General features: G+C 37.4%; 1 protein-coding gene across 3 annotated transcripts in view; it reads right to left on the bottom strand.

The window, feature by feature from the left end:
* SLC37A1 (solute carrier family 37 member 1) overlaps positions 1–24,054 on the bottom strand; it is an 815,749-nt gene that overhangs the window by 160,195 nt on the left and 631,500 nt on the right. For all 3 annotated transcript variants that reach the window (XM_044072224.1, XM_044072226.1, XM_044072225.1), the window contains exon 14: positions 464–549. In XM_044072224.1, the coding sequence (XP_043928159.1) occupies positions 464–549 (86 nt within the window). The remainder of the gene's footprint in view (positions 1–463; positions 550–24,054) is intronic.

Below are 24,054 nucleotides of genomic sequence, written 5' to 3'. Positions count from 1 at the left end.
TTGCATATGAATTTTTATACACCAAACAAACTTTAGAGATTTTTTCCACAGTAAGATGGCAAACACTGGAGGTGTGATGGGAAAGGCAGAGATGACAGGGAACATGTTTTAGGGAGTGTAATGAGTTGGCTGATTTAAAAAAAATCTCTACAGAGTACTTTGTCAGACATTTTGGGGGAGCAAATGGGTGTAACTTAAAATATGGTTCTTCTGAGCTGGGATACAGGATCTGAATTGCTCATACATAAGTAAGGTCTTACAAAGATTAATGCTATTGGCTGCCAGACTCCCTAAATTTTATTAGTGATAAAGATATCTTCAGAATGTTTTCCTAGTTCCGGTTCTGTACTGCTTAAAAATCCTTTTATGGGAAATATGCACACTTTCCAAGATTCCTTGCAATGCCATTCTTTAATGCATCTTTTTCTTTTGTTTTATTTTTATGACATTAAGACAGTCTTACCGTTGGTGCTGCAAGCAGTAACATCACTCCACAAGTCAAAGCTCTTTTTCTCAGTTTATCTGATATTAGTCCTGCCAGAATGCCACCTAAAACAGAAGTGTAAGAATAAAGAAGACAATTCACCTATGGAATTTAGATGTACAGATTGACAGCAAGCCTCACAAATTATGTATGCAAATCTTATAAGTGTTATATGATGTTAATTCCATATTGAAGTAGGTTGCAGTACAGGGTCCAAATATACAACAATGCAAGCATATCTTACACTTCTCTTGTTTTTAAATTGTAGTTTATCAAAACTGCCTGCACTTGTGAGAATTCCATTTTTTTTTCAATTTTTCCCACTGCTGTGTGACCACAAATTTGGCATACATAAGTTAGGGGGTCTGGGGTGAAGGGGGCTTGCCTTAAATACATTTTCTTTTTCTTTTTATACTTTTTCAAAGCATGTTTCATTGGAGGATAGTTGATGAAACACAGGGACAGTGCAATGCACACTAAGTCAAATTTTTGACTGATCACCACTAGTTAGCTCTTGGGGGAATTCTTGGTGGAAATCTTATTTTCTTTAAGGTTCAATAAGTTGTTCATCAAAAAATGTGGGTTTAAGTTATGCAATACACAAGTACAATTTGCCACACAACTTTTATAGTGCTGATTTCATATTTTTTAAAGTTCTCTAATATCACACAGCAGACATGGACTTCTAGCATCAAAACAAAATACCAACATACATATGAGGCATTTAAAAAGCAGATAACTTCTTTATTACTCCCAACCATAAGTACTTCCCTTGTTATTCAACACAGAAAACCATGAGGCTCGCCACACCTGAAGCAAATATAATTTCAATGAATTCTATATGGCACAAGACTTCTCAGTTTTTTTACCTTCACTGCAAAGCTAGTGTTAAACATTTCAGTTGTTAACAAATAAGAAGGGTTCCTATTAGGTGACCGAAGACGCTTTATATCGAATGTGTCTTGGTCGAACTTAAAACAACGAAAAGGCAAAATAGCAAAGCGGCTTTTAAGTGAATTCTTTCCCAGGGAAAGAATTTGCTTGGTCGCTTCCCATTACTTTGCCGTTTTCGGCACTGTAGTGTGATCTCAGAATTGGTATATTTAAGTAGGGGGTGTGGGGGGTGAAGCCCCCCCCACTTTATGTATTATGTCAATTTTTTTTTTTTTTTTTTTTTGGAACAGAGATTTTTTTTTGGAAAAAAAATCTCTGTTCTGAGCTTTCGAAATTGTAAGCTTTCGCTTACATGGGTTCGATTATTCATCGTTTGCTTTTTATAAGTGTTTGATGATGTAATATATACCCAATAAGAACAATTAATGCTTGGAACAGCAAGAGGCCTGATTAAACAAAGACTTTGTTTTAAATAACTATATCAGTAATGAGATTGCAGTAAGAAAAGTCAGTGTATCATAAGACAAAGACAAGCAGTTATTTAAAGTAAAGTCTGAGCAGACAACTTAAAAAATGTTTTGTTTTTTTTAAATTCACTGCAGTTTTGAAAACACTTTGTATAATTCACATATACACTACTGAATCTGCTTAGATGAGCCACATTGTTATAGTACAGTTTCTTTACTGCACATCAATGAATTAGTGCGAACTGTAGTTTTTTTTTTTTTCATGGGTTATAACGAATCTTAAAGATAACAAAACATAAAAAACCCTAACACATGCAAACCAATACTTCTGCTATCCCTGTAAAAGTACAGTTATATGATGAACTTAAAAAGATACTTGAAACGGAGGCTTTTATAGCAGGTAATACAAAAAGGACTTTTACCTAAGTCCTAAAAGTCCTTTTTGTATTACCTGCTATAAAAGCCTCTGTTTCAAGTATCTTTTTCAGTTCATCATATAACTGTACTTTTACAGGGATAGCAGAAGTATTGGTCGCCTCACAGTAAGACGCTGTCCGGTTCAATTCTCCGCTAGAGTGTCTTCTGCGTGGAGACATGCATGAATGGGCGTACCTTCATTGAAGGTTGTGCGTCAGGGCCGGTAACCCGGCACATAAAAATCAACTACCAATCATTAGCGGATCGGAGTTCCTCTGTTGCAACCCCTAACCGGGGAAACCCGAAAGACACAACAACAACAAAAAGGACTTTTACCTGTCTTCCACTTTACTAATCTCATGGTCAGTCTTTCACAGAGGTGTTAGCTGGACCTCTCCTGGGCCCCATCTCACACAAGCAGACAGACAGACACACACTTGGCTAAAGCCTGTCAGGTAACATAAGCAGTCTTTTTAACAGGGATGAGTATCCGTACTGGCTTTCTTTCCACCACATACAAGAAAAATGGATGATAATGCTGATAAAATAGCAGCATGACTAACTAAAGGCAAATATAACTGATTATAAGCCATTGAAGCTTATGCTTTCAAACCTTTGCTCTTTGGAACATGAGCCCTTTGCATGGTTTACATGCCCTCAGGCAGTGCTCAACAATAAGGGATGAGAGAAAGAAAATGTATTATCTGCTGCAGAAAACACATTGTTAAATATTTACCAAAAGCTTAAGCACTTCACAGAGTTGAAATGCCTTTGTATGGGGAAAATTCTTGCAGATCTATTACAAAACACGTTCTCCAAAGTGGTTAATAAATAACAGCATGGGTATGGTTTATGATAGAAACCTGTAAAGATTTCCTTGACAAATTCTGCCTAGTTTTTATCCTTTCTGTACAGCAAGATGAAGGTGTGAATGAAGGACATAAAACATTTACGATCCCTTAACAGAAGAACTCTGCAACTGGTAACTTGGAATTTCATCTTCTAAAATGCTCAGCTGTGGCATATTTCTGGAAAAAAAATCTGTATTTCCTGCAATAGGGTATAAGCATGTCATCTGCAAGTTCACATCATAATGTCACTCACTAAGTTCAGAGTGTACATCCAGGCTCTATGTTCCTTAGTTCAACCGCTATGCATTCAACAGGTACATCTCACAGATGCAAGTGAACAAGAATATATTTACTTGTCCAGCTCTCAAGAAAATCCAACCCTGATGTTGCATGGAGAGGCTGTACAGTACATACAAAAGGAGACTGTGGAATGGCACTATGTATCCACTGCGATACGATGACTCTTCTTGCAGCTGATAGGGTGGATACATACCTGCTATGCCTGACTTCTCATACCACCAGCAGTATGTGACTGTTGGAAAGAATTTTAGTAAGTACAAACTAAACCTCTCAAGGAAGCCAGTCAGAAGAGGGCCAAAATGCAAGGGCTAAAGCACCTAAGTTCCATAACATGCTTGGCTCTTGAAAATGTGAGCCAAGCAATGATGCTGCTAGAGGGTGAACATATAGCCAAACAGGAACAACATTATACATCTGTGGTGTACTAATACAATGATTTTGCTTCAGACTATGTTTCCTTTCTGTGAAAGAAATAATTTTACAGAGGAAACATCCTTTAACTATGTCACAATGAAAGACTGTGATGTTAAATGAAAAATTTAAATTTCATATTATAGAATAATAAATCAGCATATTATGACAATAACAAACTTGTATTGGAGTACAAAAGCTTTAATTTCCTTGAAAGAATACAGTGTTCTATCCATGCCTAATTTTACAGGAGTATGAAAAAGATGTCATTGTCTTGAAAACTATTTATATTGGACTTGGTTTGACCTAATAATTCCTTTCAAAATCACAAAAATCTTTTCGAATAAGCTACATATCAACCTTTTCAATGAATGAGAAAGTAAACATTTTATTTGTTGGAAACATTGTATTAAAGACTTAATGTTACATGTACAACAATACAACTTGTCATCACAAGATTGGTTATTGTTACAAAGTATAATCACTTACTCTCAAGATTTGTGCAAAATTATTAAAAACTTATAATTTAGTACCTAAATTACACAGTAACTTGTTAAATTACAGGTCCATCTTAACAATTAACAATGGAACACGATGACCAAAGATCTTTCACACAATCTTTCTGAGACAGAAAATCTTAAACTACTATCTTCAGTAATATTCACTTCCTGGGACCAATATTGGAGCACATTTACATGGAAGTTTTTACATTGAGCCTTTTTAACCCATGATAAAATTGCCAAATTAAAAAAAAATTTAACAATATTATTTGCTAGAGATGTCTAGCACTATGTAATGCAGATTGGTTCCATATTTTTTATGAATGTTCTAATCTAAGGCAATTTTGGAAAGACATTGATGGATTTCTTTCAGCTTTATTTACAGATAACTTCTCATTAACCAAAACAATATTTTTTTTTAATGTTGATGAAACTTTTCCTATGAATAAATCCAATTCATTCATTTTATGGACAATATTAGCAATAGCCTTGTACTGCATCACAAGGAAATGGACCTCTACTACCTCTCCAAGTTTTAATGATTTTTTTTTGTCTTTATCAGAAGAAACGATAAGGATTTAGAAGTCAGTATTAAAGAACTCAGAACACATCCAAAGAGTTTCATCAAAATGGATAAAGGTTTCATCTCTTATTGACACTTTCTGAACAGAATTTAACCTTGCAAGAAATCCAAGCAGGCAAAGGACATGCACAGCATAAAACCAAACATTTATTTAATAAAAAAACATGTAAGCACTTTTGCGTAGTGCTCCTACACTTCATCAGAAATAAAATTCTATCACAAACCTAAACATTTTAAACACTGTTAAACCAATCACTGCTAGCAACCGTTTTCCCTCCAATTAAATACTTAGTGGAAACCAAATGATTTAAAGTAACCTGAAACTTTTAACAAGAAATACATTTTTAGTATGTTTCACCAAAACTTATATAATAGATTTCAGATATAATAAATAAGACATATATTACAGATATCTAAACAGTATAATATGCATCATATGTAAACCATTTCATCATGTTGTTGCAAATATACGGATGTTTTAAAACATTTAATTCAGAACTGCATCAACAAAGGCTGAAACAGTCCTATAATCCAAATAGTTAACTAAGTATGCACCTTATGTGAAGTTTACAATAAAAAACTTAAAACTGCTACATAAAGGCTTATTAATCTACTAAGATGTTCAAAAAACAAACACATACATAATATATGAAAATAAATATGAACAAAACCAAACATCATAACTAAATACTGCTAACATAAAAAAAAATGTGTGTATATAAAAACAAAATATATGCATGCATAAATAAATAAATAAAATCAATAAATAATGTAGGAGGAGTATATGCATGTATGTATATATATATATATATATATATATATATATATATATATACACACATATATATATATACATACATATATGCAGACACACCTATAACTACTATAAAAGTATGCTAGCGCTTTCATCCACTTTTAATTCTTCAGAAGTTCACATCATTAAAAGTGGATGAAAGCGCTAGCTTATTGTGCCTCAGTGTGTCTTTTGGTTGGATCCTGGTTTTTTCCATTTTGAAGTTACTAGTTTGTCTTTTCCAGCTTGGTTTACTACTATAAAAATATGTACATCAGCCAAGGCAAAAAAAAGTGTGTTAGAAAGGAGAGGGAGGAGAGAAGGTTAACAAATGTAACTTACCCTTCTGTTCCTTAAAAAAACATATATATTACAGCAGCACTGGAGACACCAGAAGTATTGTTGCCAAACATATTATTGAAGAAAGTACCATCCATAGATTTGTATTTTTCATCACAGAGATCTTGTCAAGCACTATAAGTTTGGGGAATAATAGGAACACACTGGAAAAGACTGAGCAAAAATTTACTGTTTTGCTACAGGCTGATTGAGGGTCATCAGTTCTGAGCATATCTATACAATCCTTTCTTTGTTTGTGATTTGTTGTAGAGTTGACTGGTAAAAGCAGCTTTATTTGAATTTATATTGCATTTGTTATCACTATTTTTAACTACTTGCAGGTAGGAAGAGACTGCTTATTAACAAGCTTTATTTTAATTCATATTTTGTTGTTTTACCTTTAGTTTCACTGCTGGTTGTGAGAAAGGGAAAGGTTTTAGACAGGCAAGCTCTAGCCACCCCAAGGGGCCTAGACAGCTATAAATTTACACAGACTGCAGAGAGGAAAATTCTGGGCATATCTAAACAATCCTGTCTTGGTTTGTGATTTGTTGTGGAATTGACTGGTAAGAGCAGTTTTATTTATTTGTATTGTTAAAAGGAGGTGCAACTGCGACTACTGCATGCCTTTGCGTGATTTAAGTTCCTTTTAATTCTTTGCTACTGACTTTGTGTTAACTGTTTTCCTTTGCAATATTTTATTAATTTAAAGCTGAATATGGATTCCTTAAATGAGTATGCAATTAACAATTTGCTAATGCACAAGTATTTTGTACCGTGTATAATAAATGCTATGCATATTTAAAGGTAACAGCTGATAACACTGGTGATCTTTGTTCCTCGTGTCAAAAGTTGGATGATTTGCTTACCATTGTTAGAAGCAAATCTCGACGATGATGATTGCACTTGTGCAACTGGCATGGCTTGGAGAACTGTTGTATCATATATTAATGATTGGACTGATTAACTAAATAATGTTAGGCATAGAACAAATAGAACAGATTTAGGAAATGATGCATTCATTTTCTGCAAAGAACATTCAACCGCTATGAAACATGATGATGTCTCTGAGAACTATGGAATTGTGAATGCAAGTACTCAGCAATCTGAGGTTAGAGTTTGTTTAGAAGGAAACAAAAAAGAAAGAAAGGAAGAAGTTCTCAACAAATAACAACGAAGAAAAAAAACTGACTAATGACTGTAAAGGAAAGAGAATACTTTGTAAAAAGGATTCTGCTTTGTTATGTAACACACTGGCGACAGGGAATGAAGATATCTATCAGAAAACCCACAGTCTACAGAAAAAGGCATCACCTTTCCAATGGAAGAGGTAGAAAAAAGGCAAGGGGAAGGTGAAAAGGAAGAAATCAAAACCAAATCTGGAAGGATTGAAGAACATTACTGTAAGAAAAAAGAAGAGAAAGACAGATGTTGACTAAATGGCTCAAGCTGTGGATTTACAATGCCAGCTGGATGAGAATTTAATACGTAATGAACACAGTGGAATCAATAAGATTAATAGTGATGAAGATCTATCCTTCGTAACAACTGATAGAGCAGAAATGACTGTATTAGAAGCCGAAGCTTCTTCAGAGATGGTCAGCAAAGATATTCTTGCAATTGGAGATACAGTTATTAGAGGAACTGATACTTATATTTACAGAGATGATAATGAACATTGAGTAGTGTTATGCTTGCCAGGAGCAAAAATAGAAGATGAGAAACAAGCCTTGAAATGCCTTAATGTTAGGAAGTATGTATCTGTTTTTATTCATGTTGGTACAAATGATGTCACCAACAAAGATTCTCTGACTGTTAGTCGGGAACTGACAGCCTTCCTAGATAGTATAGCTTGTACTGGTGTTAGGACATACTTTTTACAAATCACCTATAGAAAGGATAGTCAGGTCACTGTGAATGAAAAGATTTTTTGGATAAACACCTACATGGAAAAATAAAGAAGTTATGTACTCACCATAACATTCCATGTTTGTTGTCCATCTTGCCATTCATTCTTACAATGATGGGTTTGGAGCCGATCCTCGGCTCTGACTCCACCGAATACATAGCTGAAAGTCTCAAACCTGGCTCGTGGCAAGAAGGTATCCCACAATGCAGTGGTATAATTCCCCAGATCTTGTTTGCTGCTACTGCTGAATGATAATGACACTATATACATATATACAAATATATACATATATCCAACTATATACTATACCTACTAGAAGGAGAAACAAACTGAGACAAAGAACTCCTGATGGTAGTAAAAAACATCTACCAGGTCCACAAGGAGTCTTTGGCAGGGGGAAGAAGGGAGGGTTCATAAGAATGAAGGGTGAGATGGACAACAAACATGGAACGTTATGGTAAATACATAATTTCCTTATGTTACGTTGCCCTATCTCGCCTTCATTCTTACAATGATTTGACAGCATCCCTAGCACCTTTACCCTGGGTGGCTCATGGGAGTACACCTTTAAAGCACCATGGAACCAAAGGAGGCCCTGTCCCAGGATGCCAAATCCACTTTGTAGTGAGTGATAAAAGTATGTGGAGTGGTCCAAGTAGCTGTTGCACAAATATTATCCATGGAAATTCTGGCTTAAAAGGCAGATGATGTAACCATTGTTCTAGTGGAATGAGCCTTCACTTTGAAAGGTAAAGCTCTGTGATTTGAGGTATAGATGAATGTAATAGAATTAGAAAGCCAATTGGAAAGAGTAGTTTTAGAAACTGAGCTACCCTTTTTCGCATCAGAGAAGGATACAAATAACTGGTCAGATTTTCTGAAGTCTTAGGTCCTATGCAAATAGAATCAGAGGTGTCTATACATGTCTAGTTGATGTAATTTGTGCTCTGCCTTGTTGCTATGATTAGGAAAGAACACTGGAAGCTCTATAGATTGATTTATGTTGTTTGAAGTAGAGACTTTAGGTAGAAAGGATGGATTAGTTCGCAAGGATACCCTTTTCATATCCTTATGAAAAATCAAATATGGCAGTTTAATAGAAAGAGCTTGTAACTCTGATACTCTTCTAGCAGAAGTTATAGCCACTAGAAACAAGGTCTTCCAGGAAAGGAACTTGAGGTCTGAAGATGAAGAGGGCTCAAAAGGTGGTAAAGTGAGATGAGACAGAACAAAATTTAAATCCCACGGAGAAAGGGATTCCTTAAAGGAAAGTCTTAATAGGGAGGCACCTTTTAAGAAGGCTCTACACAACCTGTGTGACAGTTGGAAGTAGACTCACCAATGTGAAAATCTGATATTGCAGCAAGTTGAACCTTGTTGGAACAGTTCTGCCAAAAATTCCAAAATAGAATGGATAGGTGCAGAAAAAGAATCAATGTTCTTGTTTTGAGCTGAAAAGGAAAACCTTTTCCATTTGCTAGAATACAGTTTTCTAGTGGAAGCTTTATGCGAGGACATTAAACTATGTTTAACTGTAGGAGTAAAATTGTGAAGCCTGGCTAAATTGGAAAGTGGAGCAGCCAAGCTGTCAATTTTAGGGTGTGAAGAGAAGGATGAAGCTCTCCTGACATATGAGTCAGCAGATCTGGCATTGGGTCCAGAATCCAAGGCCTCTCCTGAAGAAGAGGCCACAGGATGCGGAACCAAACTTGGCAAGGCCAGTAAGGAGCAATGAGAATTATCCTGCTTCCCGAGTACTGAACTTTCTGAATGACTCTGGTTATGACAGGAAGTGGAGGAAAAGCATATAGTAGTCCCGAGGGCCAATCGTGAGGAAGTGCGTCTCTTGGTGTCTCCTCTGGAGGGGGGATTAGGGTAAAGTAGTTGCTGCACTTGGCATTCATGGGAATGGCAAAGAGATCGCAGCAAGGCTGATCCCATGTTCGGAAAATCATTTCCGCTACATTGTGATTGAGATACCACTCATGAGGCATTAGGATTGGTCTGCTCAGCTTGTCCGCTATTACGTTGGACTTTCCCAGAATGTGCATTGCTATTAGAAAGCGCTGGGAAGAAACTGCCCATTGCAAAACTCTTAAGGCCTCTTGACAAAGGGGGTAAGATCTGGTTCCCCCCTGCGTGTTTATGTACCAAACCACAGACATATTGTCTGAATGTATTGCAATTGTCCCTAGAGGGAGAGAGTCATGAAGTGCTTGCAACGCAAGAAGCACTGCTCTCATCTGTAGGACATTTATATGCAAGTGAGCCTCGTGTTCTTGCCATGTGCCTTGGACTGTTCTTCCCAGATAATGCCCCCTCCCTATCTGAGAAGTGTCCGTGGTCACCGTAGCTATGGGTTGATGTGGAATAAAGGGTCTCCCTATGGTCACATGAGTGGAGTGTATCCACCATCTTAAGTCTTTCTTGCATGATTCCGTTATTTTGATGAGGTGAGACATTGGAAGCTCTTGAAGTGACCATTGGGAGAACAACAGTGATTGAAGGATCCTCATGTGCATTCTGGCAAGAGGGATCAGTGTAATCGTGGAAGCCATTGTTCCTAGTAATCTTAGAATTATCTTTGCTTTCACTTTGGTCTTTGGAAGGAGGTGAAGTATCTGCTGTCTGAGTGCTACAAATCTTTCTGATGGAAGACATGCTACCATAGAGGAGGTGTCTAGATCTGTGCCTATAAAAGTAATATGTTGGCAGGGCAACAAGTCAGATTTTTGAAAGTTGACTAATACCCAGCTGATTGCAAACGTCCAAAGTTAAATCCCTGGCTTGTTGGAGTAGATTCTTGGTGGTGGCAGATAGGAGCTATTCGTCTAGATAGGGAAACACTCAATCCTAGATGCCTCAGGTGAGCGGCGACTATTGCCATGCATTTGGTGAACTCTCTGGGGGCTGCAGTGAGACAAAAAAGGCAGAGCTCTAAACTGGCAATGACTGGCTCCCAGCCAGAAGTGTAAGTACTTTCTTGATGTCTTGTCCATTTTTATATAGTAGTAAGCATCCTGAAGGTCTATCGAGCACATCCAATTGTCTTTCCTTAAAAAGGGAAGTATAAACTGCAGTGTCACCATTCAGAACTTTGACTTCTTGACAGATTTGTTTAATTTTCTTAGGTCTAATATGGGTCTCCAGTCCCTTGTTCTTTTTGGCACCAAAAAGAATCTTGAGTAACTTCCGAATCCTATTTGATCTGCAGGGACTTCTTGGATGACTCTTTTTTGCAGCAACTTTTGGATCTCTATAGTTGCTTGCTCCATTAGATTGGGTGGAACATCTGGGACTGTTCTGGTCTGTGGCACAGGATGGGAGAATGGAATGGAGTATCCTCTGGATATTATTTGTAGTACCCATTTGTCTCTTGTGATAGATTGCCAGGCTTCTAGGTACATGGATAAATGTCCCCGGACTGCCTCCAGAGTAGAGAAGTTGGGCCTCCTTTCAGGAGCGCTGATAAGGGCGTCTGCGAAAGGAATCACAGTCACCCTGGTTCTGTGGGACCCCTCTGCCTCTGGGGCGGCATCTACCATTGTTACCTCCCCCTCTGCCCCTGAGGAAGTAATCACCCCGTGCATCCTGGAAAACTTTCTAGGATCTTTTCAACCACATTTTCCCACTTTTCTGACCTTTGGGATAAGGTCTTGAAGGTACAGAAAAACATACTCCAATGGCAAGAGAGAGTTTTTCCTTCCTGCTTGCACCGGGTGAGAGTGTCTTTTACTTTGGGTCCAAAGAGTGAGGAACAATCAAATGGGGCGGTAGTAAAAGTAGACTTAAAGGGCTCATCAAAATTGCACAAGCACATCCAGGAGTGTCTCCTGAGGGAAACTGTGGAACAGCTGCCCTGCTCATTCCATCATCTGCATAGGATATCAGTCTCATGGAGGAGTTGACAATGGAATTTAAGGTAGACAGTTGGGAGGAGACCTTCTCATTCCCCCTCACAGCTAATGAACCTTGTAGAGCATCTCCTAGCTCTTTCAGGAGATCTCTTTGTAGCCTTGTAAAGTGGGATAGGTAGTTCAGCGATTGTAGGGAGAATGTTGCTGATGAAAAGACATGCTTCCTGTATCTGTCTATCGTTTGAGAGTCTTTATTCGGAGGATGAACAGATGAGGAAGTCTCTAAAAGTTCCTTCTTGGTGGCTGCTGCCACCACCATAGCATCTATGGGTACCCCCTTAGTTAGGAAATCCTCTCCCGAAGCAGCTGACAAGAATTTGCTTGGCCTCCGAGGGAATGGCTCCATAGTGTCAGGTGACTCTCACGCCTTTTGACTAACCAGGTCCATTAGCTCATCGAAAGGAGGGAGACACCCAGGAGGCTGAAGGTTGAGATACTAAAGCCTTCAGGTACACTGACTTCTCATCAGAAGGGGTGGTGGCCTGCCAGCCGCATCTCTGCTTCAGGATCTCTAGAATATCTGCAAATGAGATATCATCAGAGGACGACTGTGGGGACCCTTCCAACTCATCGAGGTCAGTGTCTGAAGTGACGGACTCATCTGGGGATCCTACATGCTTCCTCTTGCAAGTTCTCTTCTGAGGTTTCTCCTCAGAAGGATATTCTGGGGAGGCCTCGGAGAGGGATTCACCCATTGGGAGATCCTGAGGCTCTAGATCTCTGCTGTCCTGTGGAATGGGTGGTGCCGAGACAGTAGCCGGTGCCTTAGGGGGGACAAGGACTAGTATCCTTCTGTGGTGCTGAATGGGTAGACAACACACTCATCAGTTCAAAGGCAGATCCTGCTGGCTCTGAAGACTCCCTTGGCTCTGAGGAGACAGAGGAAGGCACTGGAACCAACGAGATTGGACCCGAGGCCGATGTGGGAGCCGAGCTAACCCGGGCTGATGCTCCGAAGGGTAGACTTGGCACTGAAGACGATCGTGGCTAAGAACCCCCCCCCCCCCCCCCGGGGCTGACCACGGAACCTCAGCTCCCAGACTCCCCGGATGGCACCAAGAGAGTCGGAGCAGATGTCAGCTCCATGAACACTGAAGGGGGCCCCAGAACTGATGGAGCCACAGTAAGCGGTACCAAGCACTCCGGCTCCAAGGGACCAGCTTGGCTCAGAGGATGAACAACAGTGGGTATAACTGGTACAGTAGGCTCCGAGACAAAATGGGTGGGAGCCAAGAATAATTTAGCCAGCGCCAGTGACTTCATGAGTCTGTGCACCACCCGTTTCACATCATCATCCGATAAGCTCCTGGTGGACCTGGAAGATAGGGATGGATAGCAAGACTTGTGAAGTATTGGAGATCTCCATGTCTGAGACACCGGTGAAATATCCATGGACCGGCTCCGAGTAGAGGTATCTTGTGGCTCCGAGGACTTTGGAGCCTAAGTACCAGGCTTGTCAAGTAATATGACCTCCGACGGCGCTGAGGAGGTAGTGGCCTTGGAAATTTTTAGTAGTTTGGCGGCTCCGACTGATCCGATGTTGCAGGTGAATTTCTTTTTTGAGATTTTTCCTTTTTAGATGAAGGAGAAGAAGAAGAGGAAGAAGAACTATGGATAGCTTCTTCAAAAGTTGGCTTTAAGAGCCCTATCAGAATCAATTTGTTTCGCCTTTCTTGCAGTACTCTTGCACTGAAAGAGTGGCAGAAACTGCAGTCTTCTTGTAGGTGAATAGCACCAAGCCAATAAATACATATAACATGTCCATCTGTGAGAGACATTTTTTGTGAGCACTTTTGTCATTTTTTAAAGCCTGAAGACTTATGTTCTCTCTGTTTTGGGTCTTTAGACATGGTTAAAGTAAGACTGCAAAAGCAACAACTCAAGAAATATTTAGCTATTGAACTATTGAAAATCTAAAGCTACACAGAATAGTAACTACAGGAAAAACAAGGAAAAGACAACCAGGGAAAAGAAAATAGGACCACTAACTCAAACGGTCCTATTTTCCTAGAACAAGACAATAATTAACTACAAGCCCTCTAACTTAAATGGGCAATGATAGACTTAACAACAACCACTACAAGGGATACCAGAAGGCCTAAAAGGCAACGGCAAAAGCTGTGCCAAAGGGGATAAAACAATCACTAACTAACTTGTAATGCAATAAAATACACAACAAATACAATATAAATAGAATATTAGCTAACTATTATCAAATATAACAGATTAGAGAAAAAATAAGAGAGAATTTTTCACAACTTAGCCACGGCCAAGACGAGCGCATCCATCCTTGTAAAGCAGCAAATGAGATCTGGGGAATTATACCACTGCATTGTGGGATACCTTCTTGCCAAGAGCCAGGTTTGAGACTTTCAGCTATGCATTCGGCCGAGTCGGAGTCGAGGATCGGCTCCGAACCCATCATTGTAAGAATGAAGGCGAGATAGGACAACATAACATGCCCTGTTCTAAAAAATGGAAACGTGTAGAGCATTCAAGCCTTCTTTTGGGCACACGTGTTCAGATAGGATAGTGTGCATTTGTCTAGATCAGGGAAAATAATTTTTGCAGCAGATTTGTTTGTGTCTTTCAGCTTTTCCCAGTTAGGGGTCGCCACAGCAGAATTCCGGTCCGCTAATGATTGGTAGTGGATTTTTACGCACCGGGCTACCAGCCCTGATGCACAACCTTCAACGAAGGCAAGCCTCATTCATGTATGCCTCCACACAGAAGACGCTCTAGCTGAGAATTGAATGGGACAACATCTTGCTATGAGGCGACAACGCTACTGCAGCATCCATTTTGCAATATTTGACAAACACTAGCCAGGATTTGTGCCAGGTCAAAAATGTAACAGTTCACAGATAGCAACATTTGATGCATCTCTGGTGGTTGTTAATGCTAGAAGCATTAATAATACAGTTTTTTAATTAGATAATTTGCTACGTTCCCACAAGATTGATGTTGTTATTGTTTGTGAAACATGGTTAAAGAACAATGACTGGAAATGAGGTTCTGACAGGGTATAAATGTTTTTACTGTAACAGGCATTCTAACAAAAAATCAGGTGGAGGTGTTATGATAAGGATTAAAGATAGCTATGAGACCTGTGATTATTACATGTTCAGTGATAACACCAATACTACAGACTGTGTAACTGTGACAATAAAGTCAACCCTGGAACATATAACAATTATTGGAGTGTACAGACCACCAAAGTCAAGTGCAGATAACCTAGAGGAATTCATACATTTCTTACATGAAACATAGGAGGGAAAAATAATATTAGCTGAGGACTTAAATTTACTAGAAACAGACTGGAATAATATTGATTCAACAAGGTTAGTAAATAAATTATTCACAGAGTATATTCAGGAACAACAAATGCTTCAGATTGTAAAAAAACTACCAGGGGACAGAATATGCTAAATATTCTTTGTGTTCCCAAAGAAATTACTGTAACTTCAAGCCAAGTTTTACCACCATTGATGTACAGTGATCATGGAGTTATTAAGGTTAATTTGTTGCTAGATAATTCTGCCAAAATGAAATATAAGCCAATGCACAGAAGGTTAATTACAGATTATGGAGAAGCAAAACAGTTACTATATAAAACTAACTTGTGTGAGATGTTCAGTGGAAAACCTGCAGATGGAATGTGGAAAGTTTTGAAAGAGAAATCGAGTGCAAAAAGTAAAAAAAATGTTTAACATCAGGAAATAGGCATGCAACATCAGGGGGCTATATTTCCATAAGAAAAAGATACCTGATTAAGATGAGAGAAAAAAATATAAGAAATGGAAGAGAGGTCGAACTACAACTTTGAAAACTGAAATAAACAAGCTGGACAAACAGATAAGCATAGTGTTATACAAGATCAAGAAAAATTTGAATAAATTTATACAAAGATATTGAGTATAATAGGAAACCTTTTTATAGATACATAAGATGTAGAAGGAGTAAAGACACACAAATTGATAAACTGTGTACAGATTCTAAAACTTATTCTCAGACACAACAGATTATAGATATATTTACAAAATCTTATGCAAAACAGTTTGGCTGCACAAAAGGGGTGGTAAGTTGTCCTAGTGACATCCAGGTAACTCCAGATACTGGAATCAAATTAACTTATATTGAAAAAGAACTGTGCAAACTGGATCCAAACAAAGCACAGGGAGGAGACGGAATAAGTAACAATGACCTGAGAACACTTCAGCAAGAACTTACACTACCATTATATCTGTTAGTCACTAGGTCATATAAATATGGGGAGATTCCTCAAGAATGGAGATGTGCAATTATTAAACCTGTCTTTAAGGAAAGGGGAGTAGGACAAACCCAGAATCATATAGACCCTTAAGTCTAGTTTCATGTTGTGGAAAAATAATGGAGAAGGTAATACTGGATAAGTTATTGTCAGAACTGGAAAGGTTGGGACTTGAAACCATATATCAGCATGCATATGTTGAAAATAGATCTATTACCACCTGTAACATGATGATCTATAACAATATAATAACAGCTATGAATGAAAAATTGTGAAGTGATGTGATTTATATAGATTTAACTTTAGCATTTGACAGGGTCATACACAAAACACAGATCAATAAATTAGTACAACTAATTATTGATGTACTGTTGATAAGCTGGATAGCTGCATTGCTTACAAATAGGACATGGCAAGTATCACACACCAACTGGACAGGTGAAATCCTTGGTTACATTCAAGGTGTCCCACAGGGCTCTGTCCTAGGCCCTTACTTGTTTAGATTGTATCTTTCAGACCTTACTTTTTAATCTGAGGTGTTCTACAGTCTATATGCTGACTACCTGAAATCAGGTAAACTGATTACAAGTGTTACAGATAAGGCATGTCTGCAAAATAATTTGACTAAATTGACCATTTGGGCACAGGAGTATATGTTGATAAATACATCAAAAACTAAGCATATGAGATTTGGGAGACAAACTGAAAGGTGAATATTTAATACAGCACACAGTGATTGAAACTGTAGACTCGTTTAAGGACCTGAGTATATGGGTAGATTCAGCTATGAGTTTTTCTAATCATATCAACAAATTGGCTAATGATAGTTATAGAACTATAGGTTGTATAAAAAGATGTATAAAGTCTAGGAAATCAAACATAATGAAGTCATTGTTTGTTAGTTACATTAGACCCAATCTTGAGAATGGAATAACAATACGGAAACCGTATAGGAAAACAAGCATGAATAAAGTGGAAAGAGTACAATGGAAATATACCAAGGGCATCCATGGATGTGGAAATCTAAGTTATTATGAAAGACTAAAATATCTGAACTTGTACAGTGTCTCTTACAGATATTTAAGAGGAGATCTTATTCAGGTATATAGGGCATTTAGGGATAACTAACTCTGGGAATGTTTGGGGTTATCAAAAAGTACTAGAGAATCATCAGATAACCTATGTAGAAGATTCTATAGGAATGATAAGTGTACTAACTGGTTCTCTGACAGAGTAGCTGATGCTTGGAACAGACTACCAAATTACATTAAAGCAAGTAATAGTTTAGATATTTTTAAGAACAGCCTGGACATTTATTACGGGAACAAGTGTTTTGGTATGTTGGCAAGCTAGAAGGGCATTAATGCCCATGCTTGAAATATTTGTATGTATGTATGTAAGGGTATGGGTTTGAATGAAGCTTTCTCACTCAAACCTTTTTTAAGGGACAGAAGGCTAAGTAACATTGTTAACCCCCCCCCCCCCCCAACACACTTTTTTGCCTTGGCTGTTAGATATACATCTGTTTATAGTAGTCAGAGGTGTGTCTGCTTATATATATATATATATATATATATATATATATATATATATATATATATATATATATACATATGCATATACTGCTCATACATTATTTATTTGTGCATATATTTTTTTGTTTTTACTGTTTTTATATACACACAATTTATTTATGTTAGCAGCATTTAGTTATGATGTTTGGTTTTGTTCATATTTATTTTCATATATTTTTATGTGTTTGTTTTTTAAACATCTTAGTAGACTGATGAGCGTTTATGTACCAGTTTAAGTTTTTTATTGTAAACTTCACAGAAGGTGTATACTTGGTTAACTTATACAACCTCTGGTTGGTAGATCTGAAGAGAGACTAACCAAGGAATGGAATGAAGCTTTGCAACAAACATCCATGTTGTTTGTTAATATATTGGCACAATATTATGAAAGAATGGTGGATATCAACCTCAATGAGGTTCGAACATTATGTCAGGAATGTAAAAAATTTGAGTCCCTGCCTACATTTATTGAATCTACCAAGAAATTGTCAAAGGAGCTGGCAAACCATGACAAATTAACTAGACAAAGGAAAATCAAAATATTTAATAGGGACATCTCGGACTATCAGAGAGGACACCCTTTTGAGTCTCATAGAACAGTTAGATTTATGGATGCCAGTCAGGGGTCCACAACTACTAGAACTAGGAAAAGACCTAGATCAATCTTAAAAACTCGGGAAAAATCCAATACAAGTACATTAGGGGAAGATTCCTCATATAAAGACAATGATAGTGTTGGATACAAAGAATCACCGAACCGCAAAAGATCAAATATGACAGTCCCTTTAGAAATGGCACAAGGCGTCAAGGTGGATGCAAACATAAGCACAGGAACAAAATCCAACTCCTTAGAGGGGTTGATTCAGAACCTCCTAACATAACTGATTGTGTTTATCAGAATGTTTTAAATTTGTCTGATGTAACATTGGCTCATGAACAAGAAGAACTTTTGAATAAAGGTCTTGGTTTTGTACCAGGGTTTTTTTCTGATGAATACAATGTTGTTATAGATGTTATTAGTTTCTGTCATAATCTGAATCTAAAATTGTTTTTTTCTGACAGGGAGTCTCAAAGATCTGATGAATTCAGATTTCTCAAATCTGAATTTCAGCCACCAATGAACAAACATGTATCTATTTTTTTGCAATCAGTACTCAGGGATCTACATTTCCAACACAAAGAATTTAGTATACTTGAGGACATAACTTATCACCCCCCGAAATTACGGCCTTACAACTGCTATGGAATAATCATAATATTGCGATTCTACCAGCAGACAAGGGTGGAGCAGTAGTAGTGATGAACATGAGCTATTATCTCAATGAGGGTAGGTCACAACTATCTGACACAAGTTGTTACATGAGTATGGCTATTGATCCAACCCCAGTATTCAAGAAGGAAATAGACTCCTCCTTGAATCTAGCAGAAGAAGGCATTATCAGCAAGAGCAATGTCCAACATCTCATGGTTAAAGATCCACAGAAACAAGTCTTATATCTTCTTCCCAAAATTCACAAATCAATTTCAAAACCACCAGGCAGACCCATTGTCTCAGGCATTGGATCTTTGACTGAACCACTATCCATGTTCCTTACTCAATACTTAAAACCTCTATTGACGTTTGTCAGGGCAAGATTGCAGGACACCACACAATTTTTACAGATCATTCAGGATACACAATTGGAGCCTAGTTGGCTTATGTGCTCATTAGATGTCAAAGCTTTGTACACTAGCATTCCACATTGGGCGGGTCTACAAGCTCTACAGTACTGGTTAGACCTGTCTGCCTTATATTCCCCTGGGTTTAATACCTTGCTTATCTGCATGGCTGAACATGTATTGAACAAAAATGTTTTTTTACTTTCAAGGGGAATGCTATTGGCAGTTCCATGGCACGGCCATGGGAGCCTCTTTTGCTCCAATTTATGCGGATCTATTCATGGCTTTTTTCGAAGAATGTATGATATATGATCCACTTCACAGTATCTATCTTGTGGAAATTGATATATGGCGCAGATATTTAGATGATTGCTGGATGGTGTGGCGTGCAGATGCTACATACTTACAGGAATTTGTTGAATACCTGAATGGCAATATTTGGGGAACTGAGTTTACGGTTACATACAATCTACAAACCATCAATTTTTTGGATGTTACAGTCTCCAGAAATATGGATCACACCTTAAATACCAAGACATACCGTAAATATCCCCAGTATAACACATTACTTCATGCTTCAAGCATGCACCCACGCCACACCATCCGCAACATACCTAAATCACAATTTATGCGTATCAAACGCATAAGCTCAACACAACAAGACTTTGAACAAGCCAGTTTAGATCTGTACCATAGATTTGTAGACAGAGGTTACAAACAACAGGATATTGCTAGGGCATGGGAATGGTCCACCAAGGTTGACAGGCATACATTATTACAATATAAAACACGTGACATCAATCCTTCTAAATCAACTATTAGGTTTGTTACCACCTATGGCAGAAATCATAATGCCATCAGAGGCATCATCAACACACATTGGAACATTCTTTTGGCTAATGACCAGCTCAGACCACTTTTGGGACCACAATGTTATTTTACATACAGAAGAGGTAAAACACTAGGTTCTTTGTTCTCTCATTTCAAACAAAAGGAATATGGGGGAGCCATACATAAACAAATGATCATGTCTGGGGATGAATTGTTGGGCACCTTTCCTTGTGGTCACTGTGGATCTTGCAAACAGGTCAGCAAATTCAAACAATTTACTAGCCAGAATACCAGTAAAGTGTACGAATGTAAAATCTTTGTCAACTGCAGCAGCAGCTGGGTGGTCTATTTGGCTACCTGCCAATGTTCGGCTTTCTATGTGGGTCAAACCAACAGGTCACTCAGAACCTGCATTAATTAACATAGAAGTGACATTAAAAATACAAAAGAAACCAATGCTCTATATAGACACACATTAAAACATCAAAATGCTCAATTTACATTTATGATCATAGATAGAATCATTGGTGACAGAAGCAACTTACAAGGATGGCATAGTATTCTCAATCATAAGGAAAAATATTGGATCATTACCCTGGGGGTGCTTTTTCCACCAGGTTTGAATGACCATTTGTAAAAAATTTTTATGAGGATTCTATGCCGTACCTCACTTATACCTTATATAACGTAAGATTATCATAGTATGCTTCGTCATATCCATGGAATATTATATTTTTGTCGTATAACGTTTTGTATTTTTACACCATCATACCATTTAATGGTTTGATCTATAACAATCATCATATTATGTTTTTTCATACCTATGGACTATACATGTTTGTTGTTGAACATTATATATATTTATATTACTATATCATTTTCTAATAGTATGATGTTATGCATTTTGTTACATAATCCTATCAGTTTGTTCTTTGTTATGACAACATCTGCACTTCTTTGCCATTCATTATTGTTGGGGTTTGGGTTTCTTTATATTTTTGGACCATTGAAACCTATATAAAATGTTTTAATAAGTTTCTATATCATTTTCATGTTATTTTGGTACCAATTTATATTCATAACATTATGCATGACTTTTTGCTTTTTGTTTTTATTCATACATGTTTTCTCCACTCCCTTGGTACATATTTTTGTTATTATGACCCTCACTTGGATCCTTGATTTTCCTCTTATCTTTTCGAGGCTAATTATTTATGTATTGTTATACATATACTTGTGCATATTATCAGCCTCAGGTTTTGTCCAGTCTCTTTCTCATTACTTTATTGTATATAATTATCACCATTGCTCAATTCTCTGCATTCTTTATTGAAATCATTATATGTGTATTTTCATATATACATTAATATATATTATTATTGTGAAATGCTTATCACTAGCCCTTATTTCAGTTTTATACAATTCTACATAATTTTGTCACTTTAATGTATATGTAATTAGGACTCAGGAGCGGGAACATACCATGTTTCCCATTGGTTGGGGATGTATATAAATACTCATGTGCTTTTTGTTTTGTAACATTGACTTTCTTTCACTGATGAAGGCATCTTAACCGAAACTGGTTTGGATATTAAAGCTATGTATTTCTACTAGCTTGTTTGTGTTTTTGAGTGTTCCGGATTCATACACATGCTGGCCAAAAGTTGTTTATTTGCTCAAAAAATGCCATCAACTACATTTAGATTTGAGTTTTAATTATGTAAGACTATTACTGGATTACTTCAACCTGGTTGAAAAAGAACTGCTGGAAACCGTTGAAGTACTACAAAAGAATATTGAGCAACAATATGTGGGTGAGAGGAATATACATGTTGTTGATAATATGTACACCAATTTAGCTACTTATGAACTAAAACTACAGCAGGTCAAATGCAGGAAATTGGAAAGGGACTATAAAGACCTTCATTCTGGACATATCTTTGTGTAGTCCAAAGAGAAAGCAAGGGCAATAAATCTGATTTAACCAAAGAACTTCCTGGCTCTTCGGTGACAAGTGAGAATGATAGTATGAATGTTAGAGACTGACAAGTGAGAATGATAGTATGAATGTTAGAGACTTATTAAAGTCAACTTCAGCTGTAGTACATGATGTTTGTGAATCTGTGAATGAACCTGCTTTTCGTTTATCTGCTACGGCTTCGACTAATGTCAAACTATGAAGCTACTGGAGCAAGACCAAAGGTTACCATGGCAAACGATTCGGTTTTCTACCTTTACCAGTAATGATGAAACCATGCAGATGTCATGATCTGCCAGCAGAGGGCTTATGAAGAGGAAATATTCAATGGAGTGGACACAGAAAACAAGGAAGATGCGCCGATGAATAACCTAGTGGTTAATCTATCCAATTATGTTTTGCAACCGTTAGAGTTGTCTCTATTGAACAAAGGACTGACGTATATTCCTGCAATGTCCTCTAATCTAAATGATGTTTTACTAGACTTAAAAAATTATTTGTCCATGATGTAGCCTTGAAACTTTTGTTTGGTAATGACACTGCTCAGAGTGGAACCCTAGTGTTTTCATGCCTCAGTTACCATCGTATATTAATACATTTATTAAAGTTTGTGAAGACATCTGTACTTTTTTGTACACTCCGCATCGGAAAACTTTTTATAACATGACTACTGAGGAGAGGTGAGCTTTGGACGCCCTCAAGCTCAATACTGACATTTGTATTGGACCAGCAGATAAAGGGAGTGCCGTATAGTCATGGAATACAATAATTATTGTCAGTGTATGTCTTCTATGTTATCAGAAGAAGGTACTTACATTAAAATCACCAAATCTAGGTTGCAACAGATTATAAGCTCTGTACATGAAAGTGTGTATGCTTTTTTGATGAATAGGGTGATTGATGAAGGCGCATATGATTTTTTATATGTTGTGCATCCTGTCTTACATGTAATTAAAGGCCTACTGAAAGTACACAACAACCCTCTAGATCCACTTTTGTGTCCCATTTTCACAGGTGGAGGATGGGTGACAAAACACTGTGCTATGTTTGTGAAAAGTAAGTTGTTTTATCTTCTCTACGTCCACTGTTTTAAAAGATACACAACATTTTGTTTACGTGAGCTGCATGAATTTATAGATTCAATTAAAGGTGTTCAGGGATGCTTACTTGTTACCTTAGATGTTAAGAACTTATTCACAGCTGTTCCGAATAATTATGGTATAGAAGCTGAGAGAACTGTATTAATTAGTAAAAGTGGTTACACCAATAATATTATTATTACCATTTGCTCCTTGTTGGAGCTCATTTTAGAGAACATTGTTTTTATGTATGCAGATGAAGTATACCTGCAGAAATGGGGAGTTGTGTGAATTCTTATGCTAACATGGTAATGAGTGAATGGGAGGAGAGATGTGTTTTAACAGCCAGTGCATATTATGAACATATAAAATTTTATTGTCGTTTCATGGACGATACTTTTCTTGTTTGTCCAGGTACTAAGCAAAAACGTGATCTTTTCAACAGGAACTTGCAAACCACTACTGATTTTTAAAAATTTACTATACACAGTTCTAACAGCAGCATAGATTTTTTGGACGTACATTTTGGTATGGATTCTCTGGGCAAAATCGACACCAGCAGCATATATTTTTTGGATGTACATCTTGGTATGGATTCTCTGGGCAAAACCGACACTTCTTTATATCAACAAGATTATTGGAAAAATGGTTTAATGATACATGAAAGTATGCATCCTAGACACATTCATTCTAATGTTGTAAAAGGGCAGTTTATGAGAGCATCTAGGTATCCCTGCCAACTCTGATAAACTCTTACTACAAATCTATAAACCCAACAAGAACATAGGTAAAATACTC

The sequence above is a fragment of the Protopterus annectens genome, chromosome 5.part0 (assembly GCF_019279795.1).
Source record: "Protopterus annectens isolate FY-2018-M chromosome 5.part0, PAN1.0, whole genome shotgun sequence".
Lineage (NCBI taxonomy): Eukaryota > Metazoa > Chordata > Ceratodontiformes > Protopteridae > Protopterus > Protopterus annectens.
The sequence above is the reverse complement of the archived record's forward strand: the minus strand, read 5'-3'. Positions and strand labels throughout refer to the sequence as shown.